General features: G+C 50.2%; 3 protein-coding genes across 7 annotated transcripts in view; 2 read left to right on the top strand and 1 right to left on the bottom strand.

Annotated features, from left to right (window-relative positions):
* The first annotated feature begins 11 nt into the window (after positions 1 to 11).
* GBA2 (glucosylceramidase beta 2) lies at positions 12 to 12,729 on the top strand. The gene is made up of 17 exons (XM_032240006.1): positions 12 to 928; positions 5,183 to 5,274; positions 5,458 to 5,573; positions 7,973 to 8,191; positions 8,512 to 8,751; positions 8,966 to 9,068; positions 9,232 to 9,385; positions 9,471 to 9,596; positions 9,793 to 9,965; positions 10,178 to 10,282; positions 10,486 to 10,593; positions 10,691 to 10,842; positions 10,962 to 11,068; positions 11,221 to 11,363; positions 11,443 to 11,558; positions 11,658 to 11,849; positions 12,148 to 12,729. The coding sequence occupies exons 1-17, from the start codon at positions 570 to 572 to the stop codon at positions 12,412 to 12,414; spliced, it is 2,772 nt and encodes a 923-aa protein (XP_032095897.1). The 5' UTR covers positions 12 to 569; the 3' UTR covers positions 12,415 to 12,729.
* Positions 12,726 to 17,277, bottom strand: CREB3 (cAMP responsive element binding protein 3). 2 transcript variants are annotated; one of them, XM_032240026.1, is made up of 9 exons: positions 16,712 to 17,277; positions 16,472 to 16,619; positions 16,333 to 16,400; positions 16,130 to 16,219; positions 14,399 to 14,505; positions 14,249 to 14,317; positions 13,468 to 13,552; positions 13,287 to 13,371; positions 12,726 to 13,205 (listed from the first exon to the last, which is right to left on the bottom strand). In XM_032240026.1, the coding sequence occupies exons 1-9, from the start codon at positions 16,847 to 16,849 to the stop codon at positions 12,871 to 12,873; spliced, it is 1,125 nt and encodes a 374-aa protein (XP_032095917.1). In that variant the 5' UTR covers positions 16,850 to 17,277; the 3' UTR covers positions 12,726 to 12,870. The 2 variants fall into 2 exon arrangements, with proteins under 2 accessions (XP_032095917.1, XP_032095918.1); XM_032240027.1 differs by having other exon boundaries at positions 16,787 to 16,988.
* Positions 17,242 to 18,938, top strand: part of TLN1 (talin 1) — a 35,285-nt gene continuing 33,588 nt past the window's right edge. For 3 of the 4 annotated variants that reach the window (XM_032239998.1, XM_032239997.1, XM_032239992.1), the window contains exon 1: positions 17,398 to 17,535. The gene's annotated coding sequence lies outside the window, so the exon portion shown is untranslated. Of the gene's footprint in view, positions 17,536 to 18,938 lie in introns of all 4 variants that reach the window. The other variant, XM_032239999.1, reaches the window with a different exon arrangement.

Raw genomic sequence — 18,938 nt, 5'->3', positions numbered from 1 at the left:
CCCTCCGCGGAGCCCCTTCCGGCCGGAAGCGCCCGGCCGGCCAAACCGGAAAGGGCTCGGGTCGTCCCGGTGCCCAGGGTCACCTTCCCACGGGCTGGCACCTGGGCGCGGGAGCTCCCCCGGAGCTGGCAGGCGGGACCTGGCGCCCAACCCTGGGGCACCCGGTGCCGTGGCCCAAGGGCCCGGCCGAGGCCGCCGCGAGGTCCCAGGGGCGGTGCCTTGCGGGCCAGTCCCGGGGGCGGTGCCTGGTGGGCTGGCCCCACGGCTCCTCCCCTCTCCGGGGCCCAGTGGCCCTTTGACCGGGCGAGCTAATCAATGACGACGAGGCCCGACCCTTCCCGTCCAGAATTTACAGAGACTACCGAAGGAGAGTCCAAGGCGGCTTCATTGCTGTCGCTGCCGCCACTGAAGCAAGAGCTCCCTGGCTCCACAGAAATCCCAGCTCATCTAAGCATTCCCCAGCGCCCGGCCCTCCGTGACCATACCTAACAACCACCGGCGCCCGCATCTGGAATAGGCTGGCGAGATACTTAGTATCCGAGGGCTCGGGACCTGGGGCCATCCAGGTCATGGGAACCCAGGATCCAGGGAACATGGGAACCGGCGTCCCAGCCTCGGAGCAGATCAGCTGTGCCAAAGAGGATCCACAGGTTTATTGCTCTAAAGAGACTGGCAGCACCAAGGATGTGCAGGTTACAGACTGCAAGAGTCCCGAAGACAACCGACCCCAAAAAGAGACGGGCTGCTGCAATCTGGAGGACTCTGGGCAGCTGATGGCTTCCTATGAGGGTAAAGCTATGGGCTACCAGGTGCCTCCCTTTGGCTGGCGCATCTGCCTGGCTCATGAGTTTACAGAAAAGAGGAAACCCTTTCAAGCTAACAACGTCTCCCTAAGCAACATGATAAAGCATATAGGCATGGGCTTGAGGTGAGTAGATTCCATTGCCTAGAATGCCTTTGGCTTCACTTTGTTCCAGCTCAAGACTTCTAGCAGAAGTGGGAAAGGGTGAGAAAGCGGTTGGGCTTCTTGTCAGTGAAGTGGCCCCTATCCCTGGCATATTTTAGGACTGTGGTTTTGGATAGTGAGACCAGGTCACATCTCTTTGCAACCCCCTTCCTACCAGTATTTTGTCTTTTTAGAAGGGAAGGGTAGGAACATTTGGTCATACAGTCAGCCTTTCCCATTCAGGCTCCTTTTCACATACTGGTTCCAATGACTTCCCTCTGGGATTAGCTATATTTTGTGGCAAAGTAGCAAAGGATAGTCTGGCTGCTGTGATACTAACACAATGTTGTTTTATTTAGGGGCAGGGGGTTTTCAAACCCTTACTTCCCGTGAGCAGCTGGGGCATTCTCTGTACCTCATTAGGCACACTGTTAGAGTCCCAACATGACTGCTTCTTTCCTCAAGCTTTAGCTCCAGGGAGTAGATGAGAGCCTCCCTGCCCTCAACTGTAAGAAGTGATGAGAAAGTGCTGTCACTCTATTCTGGGATAGAGAGCTCTTGATATTAAAAGTCATTTATCAGAGAGGCATTTGCCATAGATGTAGAACCCCTCTAGATCCCACTGAGTTCAAAGACTAGTGATGAGGAGCCATTAACAGGATCAGGTGGATGAGGACAGAAAGCATCACCCTGAGGTCACCCTGACTCAGTCTACACAGTAAACACAGAACTAGGGAGGGAGGCATAAAGCTTGGGAAACGTTGCCCTGACAGCTTCTAGAGTAGGAGACCCTTTCTTTCCCCAGTCAATGCTGTGGAGCTGTGCTGGGGAGGTCAGTTACCTAACCCCAGCCCTGGGGAGTGGGAAGGGCCTGGTGCTGCCTGCACACCTGGCTCCTTTGTTGCTGCCTGTGGGTGGCCTGTAGCACAGAAGAATCATCCCTCCAGGCTGCTTCTGAAATCAATTCAGTCCAACTTTGACCCCAAAAGCTTTTGGGTCAAAATAGGATCTAGAGTACAGAGAGAAGTACAATGAGTTGCATGTGGTGGGGACGATGAAATCAAGAAAAGATGGGCATCCTAGCCTCTTAGCCCCTAAATATGAACTGAGTCATAGAGGCCTGAAGCTGTGCTCAACCCCCGGACCCTGGCTCCCCATTCCAGGATAGATTGGGGGTTACTGATACAGGGCTTTGGGAATGAGATGAGTTCCTGTAAGGAGAAAGTACAGGTGAGACAAGGAAGAATTCTAAATGATAACTCTTGAGTTGGGGTTGAAATTGTGGAGAAGGCCAAATAGGTCAGGAATGGTCAGGGAGTGAGAGCGCTCCTACGCCGGAGCTGAACTGGGGGCACTCTGACTGGGAGCTCCAGCAAGACAGAGTTCTCTGGGCCTTACCTTGGTAAGAGCTCAATTTCAATTGTTCTCCCTTCCAGCCAGAGTCCACTCATTGAGTAATGATTTATTGAGTGCATGTTCTGTGCCAGGTAGTCCTTTGTTCTGCCTATCCTCAGAGATTGCAGTTACTCTCCCTGGTTGCCCTAATCCTGGGCTGCACCCTCCCTCTACCAGTCCTTTCTGGCCTCTAGTTTCAAAGTCCATTTTTTTCTAAGCTGGCAGAGAGGATTCTCCACCCTGCTGTCATCCCATCCTTTGTCTTCCCTCCTTTTCTTTCCACCCCTAGAATGTGCTATCCCTATTCTTTTTTTTTTTTTTTTTTTTTTGAGACAGAGTCTTGCTCTTGTCGCCCAAGCTGGAGTGCAATGGTGCCACCTCAGCTCACTGCAACCTCTGTCTCCTGGGTTCAAGCAATTCTCCTGCCTCAGCCTCCCGAGTAGCCAGGATTACAGTTGCCTGCCACCACGCCAGGCTAATTTTTTTTGTATTTTTAGTAGAGACAGGGGTTTCACCATGTTGGCCAGGCTGGTCTTGAACTCCTGACCTCAGGTGATCTGCCAACCTCAGCCTCCCAAAGTGCTGGGAGTACTGGTATGAACCATCCATGGACTGCTATTCCTATTCCTTAATGGCATTTCTCCTCCTCCGCTCCAATCTGTCTGTTATCTCTCTTGTGTTCCATTGTTTGTATGTTCATTCATTTGTAAATTTGGCAAATATGCATTGACTGCAGACCATGTGTCCTGCCAGGTGCTTAGACCTGAGAGTAATATTCAACTAGCCTTTGTCATTGTCCTATACCCCAAGGAATTTAAAAATATGTCAGTCCCACATGAGGAACATTGAAATAGCAAGACAGTGTCTGATTAGGAATTGAGATGTTTGTATATATGAGTAATAATCATACCTGTACTATATGGCTTTCTTATCTATTATGTCATTTGATCATTCAACCATTCCATGAGATAGCTGGAGCAGGTGGTAACCCCATTTTGTAGATGAGGAAACCAGGACTCAAAGGCTTACTTACCCAATTACTTGGTTAAAAGTGGTGTGACTGGCTGAACGCAGTAGCTCACACCTGTAATCCTAGCACTTTGGGAGGCTGGGGCAGGTGGATAACGAGGACAGGAGATCGAGACCATCCTGGCTAACACGGTGAAGCCCCGTCTTTTCTAAAAATACAAAAAAATTAGCCGGGCGAGGTAGAACGCGCCTACAGTCCCAGTTTCTCAGGAAGCTGAGGCAGGAGAATCGCTTGAACCCGGGAGACGGAAGTTGCAGTGAGCCAAGATCACACCACTGCACTCCAGCCTGGCAACAGAAAGAGACTCTGTCTCTAAAAAAAAAAAAAAAAAAAAAAAAGTGGTGTGACTGAACAACAGCGGGCATAATGTGGTTAAGTAGGGAGGAGAGTGGAAATGGGAAAGAGTCTGGCAGGGCAGGGGCTACTTAGTGAGGACCCATCTGGAATGAGAATTTGTAGGAAATAAGATTAGAAGATAGGCTGGGACAGATGTCAGAGCCTTAAAAACAGAATCATTTGCCTATTGAAAACAGCCTCAATCATTTGCCTCTTGGGTATAGGTCTGTAGCAAGCCCAGGAAAATGTTGGGATTTTTTTGAAGGCTTTACTGAGATATTATAAGACAGCAAAATCAGAAAGCTTCACAGTTTAAATGCTGAACTTAAAAAAAAAAAAAAGACTTGAAATACCCAGAAATAAATATAAAAACACTGTCTGTGGGTGAGATGATTTTTTTTCCCCCTTTCACCTTTCATAATTAGAAAGAAAAATAATCATTTTAAAAAGAAGAAAGCTAGGCTGGGCGCAGTAGCTCATGCCTCTAATCCTAGCACTTTGGGAGGCCAAGGCGGGCAGATCACTTGAGGTCAGGAGTTCGAGACCAGCCTGGCCAACATGGTGAAACCCCGTCTCTACTTAAAATACAAAAAAAGCCGGACGCAGTGGCTCATACCTGTAATCCCAGCACTTTGGGAGGCCGAGGCGGGCAGATCACCTGAGGTAGGGAGTTCGAGACCAGCCTGAACAACATGGAGAAACCCTGTCTCTACTAAAAATACAAAATATGCTGGGCGTGGTGGTGCATGGCTGTAATCCCAGCTACTCGGAAGGCTGAGGCAGGAGAATCACTTGCACCCGGGAGGCACAGGTTGCAGTGAGCAAGATCGCACCATTATACTCCAGCCTCAACAACAAGAGCGAAACTCCGTCTCAAAAAAAAATAAAATTTGCTGGGTGTCATGGTGGGCACCTGTAATCCCAGCTACTTGGGAGGCTGAGGCAGGAGAAAGGAGAATTGCTTAAACCTGGAAGGTGGAAGTTGCAGTGAGCTGAGATCGCGCCATTGCACTCCAGCCTGGGCAACAAAGAACAAAACTCCGTCTCAAAACAAACAAATAAATAAATAATAAAAAGAAAAAGAAAAAAGTTATCCCAAGCAGCCTATGCCTGTTTTAGAGGTGGGGGGTTGGGAGTGGAGGCCATAGGCCAGGAAACCATAAATGGCCCTTTTGACACCTCAGACAAAGCCCCTGATTTTGGAAGTAAAGCAGTGGTGGAGCTATAGAAGTAAGGAGAGATCAGAAAGCCCCTTCTAAGGAGAACAAAGGAGAGAAACAAAGGCAGCCCTATACTTCAGCTGGGGTGACTAGGAAGATGAAGGGACCTTGAACTGTAGAGAAATCAAGAGGAAGAGAGGTTTGAAAGCAAATGTCCTTGGGACATTTTATGGGAGGTCACAGAGAGGCAGGTGACTACAGCCTGTGCAACTGCCTACCTGCCCCCTTCCACTCACATTGCCTCTTGTTCCTCAGGTACCTGCAGTGGTGGTACCGGAAGACCCAGGTGGAAAAGAAGACACCTTTCATTGACATGATCAATTCTGTACCCCTAAGACAAATATATGGTAAGCCTCACCCCATGTCTGCCCTGCTCAGGGAAGGCCCAGCCTCCAGGTCTAGGCTTCCAGGTTATGCAAATTGTACTGTTCCATCCCCTCGGTTTTCAGAGGAACCAGCCTTTATAGTCTAGAAAGAAATGGGGTAATTTTCCTCTCCAAATACCCCACTAACCATCCTGATTTCTCTAGGTTGTCCCTTGGGTGGCATCGGGGGAGGCACTATTACCCGTGGCTGGAGAGGCCAGTTCTGTCGTTGGCAGCTTAACCCTGGAATGTATCAGCACCGGACAGTCATCGCTGACCAAGTAAGAGCCAGGACGTGGAGAGGCCGGGACAATACCTCCCCAGGCCAAGAAGGAAGGACATCTTGGCTAGTGTAGGGGGTAGCATTTAGATGTGAATATGATTTAATCCAGTAAAGGATGCTTCCTGTGTGCCCAGCCCTGTGCTAGGTTGTACTATAGGAATAAGACACACACAGACCACACGTTCCTTGAAAGAGTAAACAGCCATGGCATTTCTCTAGTAAATGCCTCCTGTCTGCCTCACTGCTCCAACCCAACTAGTTGAGCCATCCCCCAACCACAGAAAATGCAGAGAATTCCCAAATCACTTAACCTGGCTGAAAGAACATTTGGTAGGATTGGAAGGGAAAAGAAAACCAAAAGTCTATAAACTCATGGGGGAAAAAAACACATGTAGTACAAAGTATTTTCTCACCCTGATTGAGGAACTTTCAGCAAAGTTCAGCTCCTCTACTGATCATTCCCCTGGAGGTCTCTGGCTTAGGGTCTAAAAAGCTCCTTCTCTTCCAGGCTTAGATCTCTAGCTTTCTTTCCTTTTCTGAAGCTTGACTTTTTTCCTTTTGCTCCTGTATCACATCTGGGCCTTAAATTGCCAGAAGTATGTGGCCTGCCTTTCATCATGTCTCTCTAGTGACCACCCCTTTTGAGTTGTCTAGGAAGTTCCTCTTTCCTGCTCGAGCATTCAGCCTCATCTTCAAAGGAAAAATGACTAGCAGATCTTTAGTCCAATTAAGGACAGTGCCCTTCCTGGTTCAGGTTTACCAGCCCTGCCTATGTCCCAAGATCCCTCTCTGCCTCATCCCTTAGGTATCCTGAGGCAAATTGTTTCCAGAATTGTGACTCCACAATTAAAGTAATTATTGCATGCTTAACATGTGCTAGACACTGTGCTAGGCTCTTTGTATATTGTTGAATATTAAAAACAATCCTACAAGGCAAGTACCACTATTATGCTCATTTTGCAGATGAGGACACTAAGATCCAGAGAGGTTTAGTAACATGTGCAAGGTCACAAGGTTGGTAAATGGAAAGGCTTGGATTCAGAACCGTTTCTCTCTGTGGTGAAGAGCTTGTGGTCTTAACCATTATGTACCATTCCAACAAAATGAAAAATTATTGTATACAGTTGTCCCTCAGTATCCATGGGGGGGGGGTTGGGCCCGGGACCCATTATCCAAGGATGCTTAAGTCTTTTATTTGAAATGGCATACAGTATTTGCAAATAACCTATGCACAACCTCCTATATACTTTAAACCATCTGTAGATTACTTATAATACCTCATACATTGTGTTACATAAACCTTTGTTATACTGTGCAAGAAGTAATGTGTGTACGCATTCGGTACAGATGCAACTTTTTTCTGAATATTTTAGATTCAGTTGGTTGAATCCACTGATGCAAAACTGACAGATACAGAGAGCTGACTGTATACAATAAAAATATTTGGCATAGTTTGAACCAGGGAAAGGGATATTGATCCCTCATAGCTCCTACAATCCAAGAGCTTAAACTTTTTTTGAGAAAATAAGACTTAGGGGAAATGGAGACTGTGAAACCACATCAGTGCCAAAAGGAGAGGGATGGATAGTACACTGCAGAAAAAGGGACGGCGCTGCAGATTTCACTCATTCCCTCCACATACATGCCTTCTGAAGAAGGGTGCATCAGTGAATTAGAAAATGTCCCTACCCTCAGAAGAATCCATAGAACAGTCAGGGACACAGAATGGTCAGCCAATACATTATAACATAATTCACCAAATGCTAGAATAGAGGGGGAGGGGGGCACACAGAATGACTCACTGCTAGAGGAAGAAGGGCAGGAGGAAGAGATGGCATTTGACCTAGGCTTTGAAGGATGAGAGGTTTCACCACATGGCGAATGAGCATGAGCACAGGCATGGAGGAGGGAATGTAGTATGCTCAAGGAACAGTGAGTATTTTTATATGAGTGGAATATAGGTGTTTGAACAGGTAATGAATCTGATGGGCAGGGAGAGGCCAGCTCAAGAAGGGCCTTGAAAGCCAAGTAAGAGTTGAGGCTTTAGCCTGAGGGGCATGGGGAGTCACTGAAACATTCTAACCAAGGAATAACTATCTTCATTTGCCTGTGAGAAAGATCACTCTGCTGCGACCCAGATGAAAAGGAGCACAGAAAAAGCATGGGATTGGTTTGGGCTTAACACCACCATAGTGAAGGGAGAGAAAGCTTAGGAGATAGATGGAGGGGGAGGCAGCAGCACTTGGTGATTCACTGAGCTTGGGGGATGACCTGAAACTGATGGTGCAGTGGTAACAGTTGCAGGCTCTGAAAGGGGAGGAGCTGATTTGAGGGGAGGGAAGACTTAGTTTGTGGTGCCTGTGGGTTACCCCGTTCCAGCCTATCTGCCCTCTTAAGTTCACAGTGTGCCTGCGTCGGGAAGGGCAGACTGTGTACCAGCAAGTCCTGTCCCTGGAGCGCCCAAGTGTCCTGTGCAGCTGGAACTGGGGCCTGTGTGGGTACTTTGCTTTCTACCACGCCCTCTATCCCCGAGCCTGGACTGTCTATCAGCTTCCTGGCCAGAATGTCACCCTCACCTGTCGTCAGATCACACCCATCTTGCCCCATGACTACCAGGTGAGGCCCCCACATCTGTATCTTCCATTGCCCTCCCTTCCCCAGGACCTGCCTCTGCTAGAAACTGCATGGCCTGTGAAAGGGAGGTTGGAGCCATGAGCATCACACTGGCTTCCCAGAACCACCGCTCAATTGGTTCTGGTCTTCTATGTCCCCTGGTAGGCAGCTTGCCTGGGAATACGGGGAGACGCCAAGTGGACAAGAGTACACTGGGGAGTATTTGAGTCAGGTCCCTGGTGTGCCCAGGACTGATCCTAAGAGAGTGGTGGGGTCAGGAGGGGCTTTACTGGGACTGTCTGAGTCTAAGCTTCTGCCCCCAGGACAGCAGCCTGCCTGTAGGAGTCTTTGTGTGGGATGTGGAAAATGAAGGGGACGAAGCTCTAGATGTGTCCATCATGTTTTCCATGCGGAATGGACTGGGGGATGGAGACGATGCCCCAGGGGGTTTATGGAATGAGCCCTTCCATCTGGAGCGTGACGGGGAAACTGTCCAGGGGCTGCTATTGCATCATCCAACCCTTCCAAACCCCTACACAATGGCTGTAGCTGCCCGAGTCACGGTAAGGAAAGAGCCTGCCCTATACCTTAGCCCCTGAATCCCACCCTCAGCCTAGCCCCTGTACCACCTCCACCTCAGCATAGCTGCTTCATTCACCCTCATCATAGCCTGTGAGCCCCTGGGGCCTGGGAGGTGAGGGTAAGAGGAGCGGGGGAGCTAGCCGGGATTCAGTGTACTTGTAGAGCCTGCCCTCACAGTCCCTGGCCCCTTCACAGGCAGATACTATGGTAACCCACATCACAGCCTTTGACCCTGACGGCACGGGGCAGCAGGTGTGGCAGGATCTACTTCAGGATGGACAGCTGGACTCTCCCACTGGTGATGGGGGGTCTGACTGGGAGATGGTGGGAAGAGAGGTTGTCCCTGTCTTGGGACCAGGGGTGGGAGACCTGGTAATAAGTAGGCCTTGTTTCCATGTTAGGGATCCCTATCCCTGGGGCTGAAGCGGCTCCTGTCCTGAATCCTCTTGTGCTTCTCTCAGGCCAAAGCACCCCCACGCAGAAAGGAGTAGGTGTTGCTGGAGCTGTGTGTGTTTCCAGCAAGTTGCGACCTCGAGGCCAGTGCCGCCTGGAGTTTTCACTGGCTTGGGACATGCCCAGGATCGTGTTTGGAGCTAAAGGCCAAGTCCACTACAGGTGAGGGGACCAAGAAAGTATAAGGATCCAAGGCACTGGGGCTCTGACCCGGGGCTTGTGTTCATCCATTTCTTTTCCACTCCAGGCGGTATACAAGGTTCTTTGGCCAGGATGGAGATGCAGCACCTGCCCTCAGCCACTATGCACTGTGCCGATACACAGAGTGGGAAGAGAGGATCTCAGCTTGGCAGAGCCCAGTACTGGATGACAGGTGCCAGTGGGGCCCATCTCCTTCCTTTCTCCTAGGCACTCACTCCAAATGGGACTCCTCGATTCACTCTCCACCCACCAAAGTCAGTAGACTTACACGGGGATTCACTTGGTCTGCCACTCTGCTGAACCCCAAAATCCTTTCTATCTTGGGAGGTACATGTTCCTTAAGCTGTTTCCTCCCCCTCACTCCCCAGATCGTTACCTGCCTGGTACAAATCTGCGCTGTTTAATGAACTGTATTTCCTGGCTGATGGAGGCACAGTATGGCTGGAAGTTCGTGAGGACTCCCTACCACAGGAGCTGGATGGGAACATGTGTCACCTCCGCCCCACCCTACAGGATTACGGTCGATTTGGCTACCTTGAGGGTACAAGATGCTGGGGGGCTGGCATATGGCAGGCCATCTCCAAGGCAGGATGATGGATTTGCCTACCCCAGGGTATTGGTTAGGGTGAGGGGGTAAGTGATAGGTGTGGACTGGTGACAGTGACCCACCTCCCACTCTAGAGGACAAGCTAGAGAGGAGTTTGAAGGGGAAGCGGGAATTCTGGCAACAGTGTGTCTCATTCATTCCCCCAGGCCAGGAGTACCGCATGTACAACACATATGATGTTCATTTTTATGCTTCCTTTGCCCTCATCATGCTCTGGCCCAAACTTGAGCTCAGCCTACAGTATGACATGGGTGAGGGTCCCTTTTGTGCCACTTCTGCCCTCTTGGCTGCCCATACCTCTGAACCTCTGTGATCCCTCAGATTGTCTCTTTCCCTTCCCTTCAAACCTATCTGCATGCTGCTTACTGGTTCCCCACTGGGGTCACACACATAGCTCTGTGCCCCGCCTAAAGCCTGCCCATTCCCTGCCTCCATTGTGTGTCTGGTCCCCTAGCTCTGGCCACTCTCAGGGAGGACCTGACACGGCGACGGTACCTGATGAGTGGGGTGATGGCACCTGTGAAAAGGAGGAACGTCATCCCCCATGATATTGGGGACCCAGGTAAAAGTCTACCACAGATCAGCTTCCCTCCCTCAACTTTTGCACCCGCTACCCTACCCACCAATGCAAATGACCCAGGTCCCCTCCTTTCCCACAGATGATGAACCGTGGCTCCGGGTCAATGCATATTTGATCCACGATACTGCTGACTGGAAGGACCTGAACCTGAAGTTTGTGCTGCAGGTTTATCGGGACTATTACCTGACGGGTGATCAAAACTTCCTGAAGGACATGTGGCCTGTGTGTCTAGTAAGGGATGCAAATGCAGTGGCTAGTGTGCCAGGGGTATGGCTTGTGTTTGGGAAGAGCCTCGCTGGTTGTTACCTTTCCTCAGTATCTAGATCTTCAGTATCTTGGTCCCTCTCTAGGCTGTGATGGAGTCTGAAATGAAGTTTGACAAGGACCATGATGGACTCATTGAAAATGGAGGCTATGCAGACCAGACCTATGATGGATGGGTGACCACCGGGCCCAGGTTAGCGGGTAGGGGTTTCCAGGAGGCCTGAGGTAGGAAACTGGGCACCAAGGGATTGTAGCGCTCAAGAAAGAATGACTCATTGTCTGTTACACTGCATGGGAGCGGCTGAAGCTGTCAGTCTGACCCCCCAAACCCATGTCCCTGATCAGTGCTTACTGTGGAGGACTGTGGCTGGCTGCTGTGGCTGTGATGGTCCAGATGGCTGCTGTGTGTGGGGCACAGGACATCCAGGATAAGTTTTCTTCCATCCTCAGCCGGGGCCAAGAAGCCTATGAGAGATTGCTGTGGAATGGTGAGTTCAGGGAGCCTAAGTAGTCTTAAGGCAGCTATGGGGACAACAGGAGCCTTACTTTGCTCTTCTTCAACTCCAGGCCGCTATTACAACTATGACAGCAGCTCCCAGCCTCAGTCTCGTAGTGTTATGTCTGACCAGTGTGCTGGACAGTGGTTCCTGAAGGCCTGTGGCCTAGGAGAAGGAGACACTGAGGTGAGAGAGGGTAGGAGGAGGAGCCAGAGAGAAAACTGGGTTTTCCCTGGAAGTGGGACGTAAGTATATGAGACCGTGTTCCTGCCCTTGCCCCTCCAGGTGTTTCCTACCCCACATGTGGTCCGTGCTCTCCAAACTATCTTTGAGCTGAATGTCCAGGCCTTTGCAGGAGGGGCCATGGGGGCTGTGAATGGAATGCAGCCCCATGGTGTCCCTGATAAATCCAGTGTGCAGTCTGATGAAGTCTGGGTGGGTGTGGTCTACGGGCTGGCAGCTACCATGATCCAAGAGGTAATGTACTCCCTTTCCCATCTCTCCACCATCTATATCCTGGCCCAGAAAACTTCCTCAGCCACAAAATTTCTTCAAGGTATAACCTAATGCCATCTTATCCATCCATAAAGCCTCCCATTTTTCCCTGGTATGCATCCCAGCTCCTGCCTTCAGGCTTCTGCCTGTGGGTCATAGTTATCTCCCCCACTTGCTGGGAGCTCCCTGCAGGCAAAGACTACTGTCTCCATCTATCTAGTGGAAGTGGCTATTCAGAGGGTGCTGCGTTAGTATGTATAACTGTCATCTCTCCCAACAGGGCCTGACTTGGGAGGGCTTCCAGACAGCTGAAGGCTGCTACCGGACCGTGTGGGAGCGCCTGGGTCTGGCCTTCCAGACACCAGAGGCATACTGCCAGCAGCGGGTGTTCCGCTCACTAGCCTACATGCGGCCACTGAGCATCTGGGCCATGCAGCTAGCCCTGCAACAGCAGCAGCACAAAAAGGCCTCCAGGCCAAAAGTTGAACAGGGCACAGGACTAAGGACAGGGCCTATGTTTGGACCAAAGGAGGCCATACAAACCTGACCCCAGAGTGAGCCCTCTGAACTGTGGGAGGGAAGCGCTAACATCCCAGCCTCCAGCCTGGCCTTTCCTCCTTCCCTTCTGAACCTCCTGCAGCCCTGAGCCATCAGGACAATCATACCCTTTCCCTTCTCCTCACCCAATTGTGCCAGTAAATTGGGGGTCGAGGGTAACCCAGGCAGCATTAGAATCACTTATTTATTTCTTTCCTCACCCCTTCCCTCACTGCGTGAAATGTTCAGGGAGGTCAGTTGATTTCCCCAGGTACATTCATGGGGTGACAGACACATGGCTACAAATAAAAGACCCAGAAAGCCAGTAAGTGTGGTGTGTTTGAGCCCTCAAGTCTTTCTGACAGGGCACAGAAGCTCCAGCCAGCCCTAGCCCACCCGTTTTTATTCGGACACAGATGGGGAGCCCCCCAAGCTCTTGCTGAGACCCCTCCACATATCCTCATATCTAGCCTGAGTATCTGTCCTGCAAGATGACAGAGGGGCTACAGGTAGGAAGCCATCCCCCCTTTCTTGTGAGATTTTCCTGCAGGAGGAGGATGGGACTTCGGCAGAGACGCTCTGAGAAGAGGTCAGGGAATAGCCACTCCAGGGGAGGCTCTGCCCTGAGAGCCTGAGACATGTAGTACAGCAGGCAGGAAGAATTGCCAGGGACCTGGAGTACATGGTCTGAGCCGTCCAGCCACTGGTGTGTGCTGTCTTTCAGCACCTCTGACTGCAGGGTAGGCAGCTCCAGCTGGTAAGGGTCCTCACTGGGGAGGGCACGAAGCTGGCGGAACAACACTGAGGAGACAAAGAATCTTCAGAGGCCAACCCAGGCCTCTTCCCTTGCCCATGCCTGAGAGCTATCCTTAAGCCTCTTACCTCCACGCTCAGCTGGCAGGCTCCCTCTTGTGTCAGAGGAGTACATAGCAGGTACAAGGAGGAGGCAGAAGGAGAATAGTAGGACCTAGAGCACAGGAAAAAGGAGATGAAGAAGGGCTCTGGATTGCACTCCTGTCCCTACCAAATGAGCCAAGATTTCTCCCCTCATCACCATCCTCACCAAGACACAGGTGCTGCTGCTGCTGGTTTTGTTTGATATCTTAATCACCATGGCCTGGAGTTTCCTCAGTTGATCTAGAAGGGACCTAGAGGAAGAGGGGGGCCAGTGGTGAGCATCCTCTGGCCTGGCACCCTAAGACACAATGAAATTCCTGTTCAGGACACCTCCATCTCTGCACTGGATCCTCTCTCTTATTTTCATTCTATTTTTGCAAATGACTTCTTCCTATCTGTGGACAAAATGCCTAAAGTTCCTCATTAAAACAAAATAAACAACAAAAAACAAAAAAACTTCTCTGCCCTGACTTAACCTCCTTTGCAAATATCATCAGTAGTTCCCCATTGTCTGATCAGCTATGCACATAATCCTCACCAGGCATTCTCTATGTTCTCTACTTTCTGGCCCAGCTCACCTATGTTAAGAGTACCAGCCCAAAAGAACTATGTTGTATTCTCTCTGCCTAGAATGCTTTCCCATGGATTCCCAACCCCAGGATCCTAACTACTATCAAAGCCCATGAGGTCTTTCTTACCCCCTTTCTCTTTCTTGGTACTTATTTTTAGTTACTTATAAATGTATTCCCCACTACTGTATTCTTAGTTACTTGCAAATGTATTCCCCACTACTATGAGCTTCTTGGAATCAGAGACCTAGTGAAGGCCAGGAACCAGACCTAGCATTTGAGAACTGCCCAGTTAGAAATCAAGTGTAAGGCAAGGGAAAGAGTGAGAAAGCATTAAATGAGGGGCACAAGAAGACAGTGGTTTGGAGGGATTCTTACAAATTCTGTTCCTCCAGAAGCTGTACTTTGTTCTGAAGCTCCATATTCTGGGCTGTGTATTTCAAGACCCTGGGGGACATAAAGATAAGGTATATGACCTTGTCCTCCCTTCAAAAACCTAACACAACTGAGTCTCTCTCCCTTTCATACCTGCTCTCTAAACCCCCAACATACACCTTCTTCTTCCTGCGGCTCTCTTGAGCAGATCTTTTATTTCGAATCTTCCTTCGCACACGTTGCAGAATTTGTTCCTCCATCTGAAAGGAAACAGGGAAAGGGATATCATGAGAGGAACTCTAGACCAAGGAGTTGAAAGGCAACTGAGATCAATCTCTTTTCAATGCAGAAATCCCTTCTACAGCTTCCCTGACCAATAGGCATTCAGTTTCTTTCTGAATGCCTCCATGGACCAGGTGTTAACCCTAACAAGCCAGACCATTTTAAACAATTAAAAAGAAAAAATTGGTCAGGCAATATGCAGGCAACGTGGCTCATGCCTGTAATCCCAACACCTTAGGGAGCTAAGGCAGGAGGATCGCTTGAGCCCAGGAGTTTGAGACCAGCCTGAGCAACATGGTGAAACCTTGTCTCTACTAAAAATAAAAAATTAGCTGGGTGTGGTGGGACACACCTGTGGTCCTGCTAGTCAGGAGGCTGAGGCAGGAGGATGGCTTGAGCCTGAGAGGTCAAAGCTACATTGGGCCATGATCTTGTCACTATACTCCAACTTGGGCAATAAAGCAAGAACCTGTCTTTAAACAAACAAACAAAACTTTCTTATCCTGAACCAACAGCTGCCTCCTTATAATTTCTATCCATTAGACTTACCTAGTATCTCTGGGGACAAATAGAATGAACTGTGTTAGGTATTTTAAGGCACTTACCATTTCCTCAGAGCTTAAAAAAAGAAAAAAAAACTTACACAAAATTTTTAACATCTTCTCAGGATAGACTGCATCCTCTTAATATCTGTCAAAGATGGGCTCAAAATTGGACATTAAGATGTGCTCTACCCAGTATAAAGGAAAGCAAGAGTCACTTGTAGAGGCAATAACTCTATTGCTACAGTCTCCAAATTCCATTCACTTTCCTAGTAGCCACATCACACTACTGCTGATTCATCTTGTACTTTGAAGAAATTAAAATTCCTCACTTCGGTAGCCCCAGGTGGGTAGATCACTTGAGCCCAGGAGTTCGAGACCAGCCTGGCAACAAGGCAAAACTCCATCTCTACTAAAATACCAAAAAAGATTTTGCTGGGCAGGGTAGTATGCACCTGAAGTCTCAGCTATTCGGGAGGCTGAGGTGGGAGAATCACCTAAGCCCAGAAAGTCAAGGCTGCAGTAAGCCACGATCACACCACTGTACTCCAGCCTGGGCAACAAAGTAAGACCGTGTCAAAAAGAAAAAATTCCTGTAACCTTTTTATTAATGAGCACTGATTTCATCATAGTATCACAGTACTCTGCTTGTGAAGTTGCCACTCATTGCTTAAAACTTAAAACTCAGGATTTTACATTTATTCATGTCCTGCTTAGTCCGCCCCTGTTGAACGCTAAACATTTTTACCATTCAGCAAGAGGTGGATTACTATCAAGCCAATAAAGTGTCAAAGCCCTTCACTTACACAGTCCTTTCCAAGGCCCAATACTAAGTTTTTTTTTTTTTTTTTTAGGCAGAACACCAAAATTTGTATAAGCCCAACAAATATGAGTATCTGCCCTTGCATCTAGGTACCTGCCCCAACTTCTTATTAGCAACAAATCTGCTAATTTTCTCACCTCAATCCTTTTTTAAAGTTAATGATATAAAGTTAACAAAACTGGCCTACTTGGGACTCTTACACCCTTTCAGCCTTCGCTTAACCAATGAAAGTCTTACCTTAGTGAGAGGAAGTGTCTCAGGCAGAGTAAGCCCCTCCTTCTCCAATAGACTCTTCTCCTCATCTGTCAGTACCAACCTAACAGCCTCCTAGGGTAACAGGAAAGTGGGCAGCAGTTGCATGGGGATGTTAGAGAGGAATGGGGAATCCTGCCCCACCTGGGGAATGTGAGAGTAATCTTCCTGAAAATCATGTCAAGTACCTGCTCTGCCAGTTCCTCCATATGCTGTGGAGTCATCTGGGTCTCTTCTTTTCCAAAGCTCTCACTCTCTGCAAAAGGGCAAGTATGAATAGCCAGGCCCATGAATCCTCTCCTCCCAGCAAACTTATTTCAGACTCACCTAGATCCATAGAGACAGGTTCCTGTGGGAGGGAGTAGGTGTGGTCATGGTGAACAAGGCAGGGGTTGGAGGAGCTGAGAACGTTCAACGATGCTGGGGGACTCAGCAGTGAGCTCAGCAAATCATCTACCTCCCAGTCACTCGGTACCTGCGCAGGGTTCCAATGAACAGGCTTTGACCTATCACCATCCCCTGACCTCATGGACACCCCACGCTTTCCCCAGTCACAACCCAACCCACCTCAGAAAGCGGCAGCTCCCAGTCCAGTGGGGCCCTCACGGCTTCATCGTGCGCCGTCCCCAAATCTCCACTTTCCTCTAGCAGGAAGCGCAGCAGGTCTTGGTCACCAGGATCCAATTCTAGCTCCATTTGGGACATCTACGTAAAGGGTGGGCCACGGGGCCCCAACGTCCGAAACCCAGACACGAGCCCCAGGCCAGCTGTCGGCCTTTGGCACTTATCCACCACCCCTCTATGGCCGGGCTTCCCAGCCGGGGCTTTCCGTAGCCCTCTCCGGGCCCACCTCCCAGGCTCAATTCTCCTCAGCCTCCAACGCAGCGAAAGTGACGCACCCCGCCCCGTGGCATTCTGGGACTTGGAGTTCTCTCCTACTGGGAGGCGGCCTTGGTGCCGCGCCACGTCCCAAGAGCTATGCAAACACAGGGCAAGGCCCTGCTGCCGCCTCGCACCCCGAGGGCGGGGGTTCCGGGGCTCCGGCTCCGCCTTCTCCCCGGGGCTAGAAAAAAGAAGAGTTCGGGCCTAAAAGGAAACTCAGGCGTCATCCGGGCGTCGTCTCCGGATTGCGCCGCACCCTCGCTTTCTGCCAGGGAGGGGCTGCCGGGCATCGGCGGCTCTCGAGCATCGAGAGGGGGGCCAGAGCAGCTTCCTGCCGGCCCCGCGACCATAGAGCGCGGGCCCAGGGCGCCGCCCGCGGGTGGGGGACGTTCCCGGGACGGAAGTGGCCGAGGGAGTGTCGAAGGGAAGGCGAGGCCGGAGCCAGAGGGCGACCCGAGAAGCGGCAGGGCTGCAGGCCGGCGGGCGGGGCGCAGAGCCAGGCAGCGCAGGTAGGCCGGACCGGACCGGACCTGGCCTGGCCGGGGCAGGCCGGGCGGGGGCCTTAGGGTGGGGCTGTGGGGCCTGGTGCCGGTGGCGGGCGGGCGGGGCCCTTCCTCTCCTTCGTGTCGGGTTCAGGTCCTGTTGGTGGGAGAGGTCAGCGTCCAGCGCGTCTCGGCCTGGGCTCTGCGTGAAGTAGGTCGTCTTAGGGGAGACAGACCTTTCCCGGGAGCAGTCCTCTGCCTGGGATAGGCGTTGGGGAGCGTAAGGAGTCGGGTGGCAAGCGGGGCGCAGGGCGGGGACAGGCTTTGGTGTTAGCTGATAGCGGACATGTGGGTAGGAAAGCTTTGGGTGAGTTGCGGATTAGGTGGGGTTGGTTTAGGAATGAGGGGTCGCTGTAGGAGTTAAAAGCTGGCATTAAAACTTGAGTCAGTGTGAGTCAGGTCCGTTTTGGATAGGTAAGGTTTAGATTAAGGTCATTATTTTGTTTACTGGCATGGCCAGCGAACGTCATAATTTGAGTTTAGGATCGGGTTAAGGGTCAACAACAGGAATCAGGTTAGAAGCCTGTTTGAGGGATTAAAGAACGTTGGCATGCTCACTATTAAGGATAAACAGTGAAAGGGTGAGTTAGGAATCAGGTTACAAATGAACTTTAGGCTTTGGGGTCAACATTTAAGGTTAACATCAGGGGATTTGGTGCTAAAGGTAAAACGTAGATCAGTGTTAGGGATCAGGGATTGGATATGGGTCTTTGCTAGGAAGGAGATGAATGTTCAAGCCAGTACTGGGAATCAGAAAACAAATTAGAGGTGGGGTTAGTATTAGGAATTTGGGGCAGCTTTAGCAGTTGTGGTTTGAGGCTAGCATAGTTGACCTTGAGCAGATAAAATTTAAGAAGTTGGCAGTAGGTAAATGCCCTTCTTTTGTAGGGAAGTTCTTTATTCCTATGTAGTTACAGGGGCTTCTTTACACCCAGAGAGGTGACAAACTAATTTCAGGGTAGCGTTCTGGCTTCAGCTAGAGTTGCAGGCATCTGGGATTCCAGCTTCTGTATTCCATTCTTTAAGTTCAAGGCTCTTGCTGTGGCTACCACGGTTAGGGTACAGAGATTCTGGACTGTGTTGTTTACACGATTGGTGGGAAATAGGGACCCAGGATGTACAAGGCCCAGTCACAAGTTGCAGACTGCCTAGGGAAGAAGGCAGACCAAGGAAACATTATTGCCATCGAAGAAAGGGGTAACTGAATCCCCTGAAAGTTTAGCCCAACTGCCTCCCACTTCACTTGTTCTCTAGGTATTAAGCCCACCTCTCCAACTCTCATCCCTGACTCTGCATTTCACACCTGTCCTGCCTGCCCACTTACAGAATACTTCCTTTGCCTTTAACTCTCCGATGTTCATCTTATCCGT

The sequence above is a fragment of the Sapajus apella genome, unplaced genomic scaffold (assembly GCF_009761245.1).
Source record: "Sapajus apella isolate SASKATOON/1434 unplaced genomic scaffold, GSC_monkey_1.0 scaffold46, whole genome shotgun sequence".
NCBI lineage: Eukaryota > Metazoa > Chordata > Mammalia > Primates > Cebidae > Sapajus > Sapajus apella.
Note: the sequence above shows the minus strand (reverse complement) of the source record. Positions and strands in the feature narration are given on the sequence as shown.

Coding starts and splice junctions, on each gene's coding strand:
- GBA2 (XM_032240006.1), top strand. CDS start 570: ATGGGAACCCAGGATCCAGGGAACATGGGAACCGGCGTCCCAGCCTCG. Junction 8,752..8,965: donor CTGTAGCTGCCCGAGTCACG/GTAAGGAAAGAG, acceptor GCCCCTTCACAG/GCAGATACTATGGTAACCCA. Junction 9,597..9,792: donor AGCCCAGTACTGGATGACAG/GTGCCAGTGGGG, acceptor CTCACTCCCCAG/ATCGTTACCTGCCTGGTACA.
- CREB3 (XM_032240026.1), bottom strand. CDS start 16,849: ATGTCCCAAATGGAGCTAGAATTGGATCCTGGTGACCAAGACCTGCTG. Junction 14,318..14,398: donor GTTGGGGGTTTAGAGAGCAG/GTATGAAAGGGA, acceptor TATGTCCCCCAG/GGTCTTGAAATACACAGCCC. Junction 13,372..13,467: donor GCAGCAGCACCTGTGTCTTG/GTGAGGATGGTG, acceptor CCTGTGCTCTAG/GTCCTACTATTCTCCTTCTG.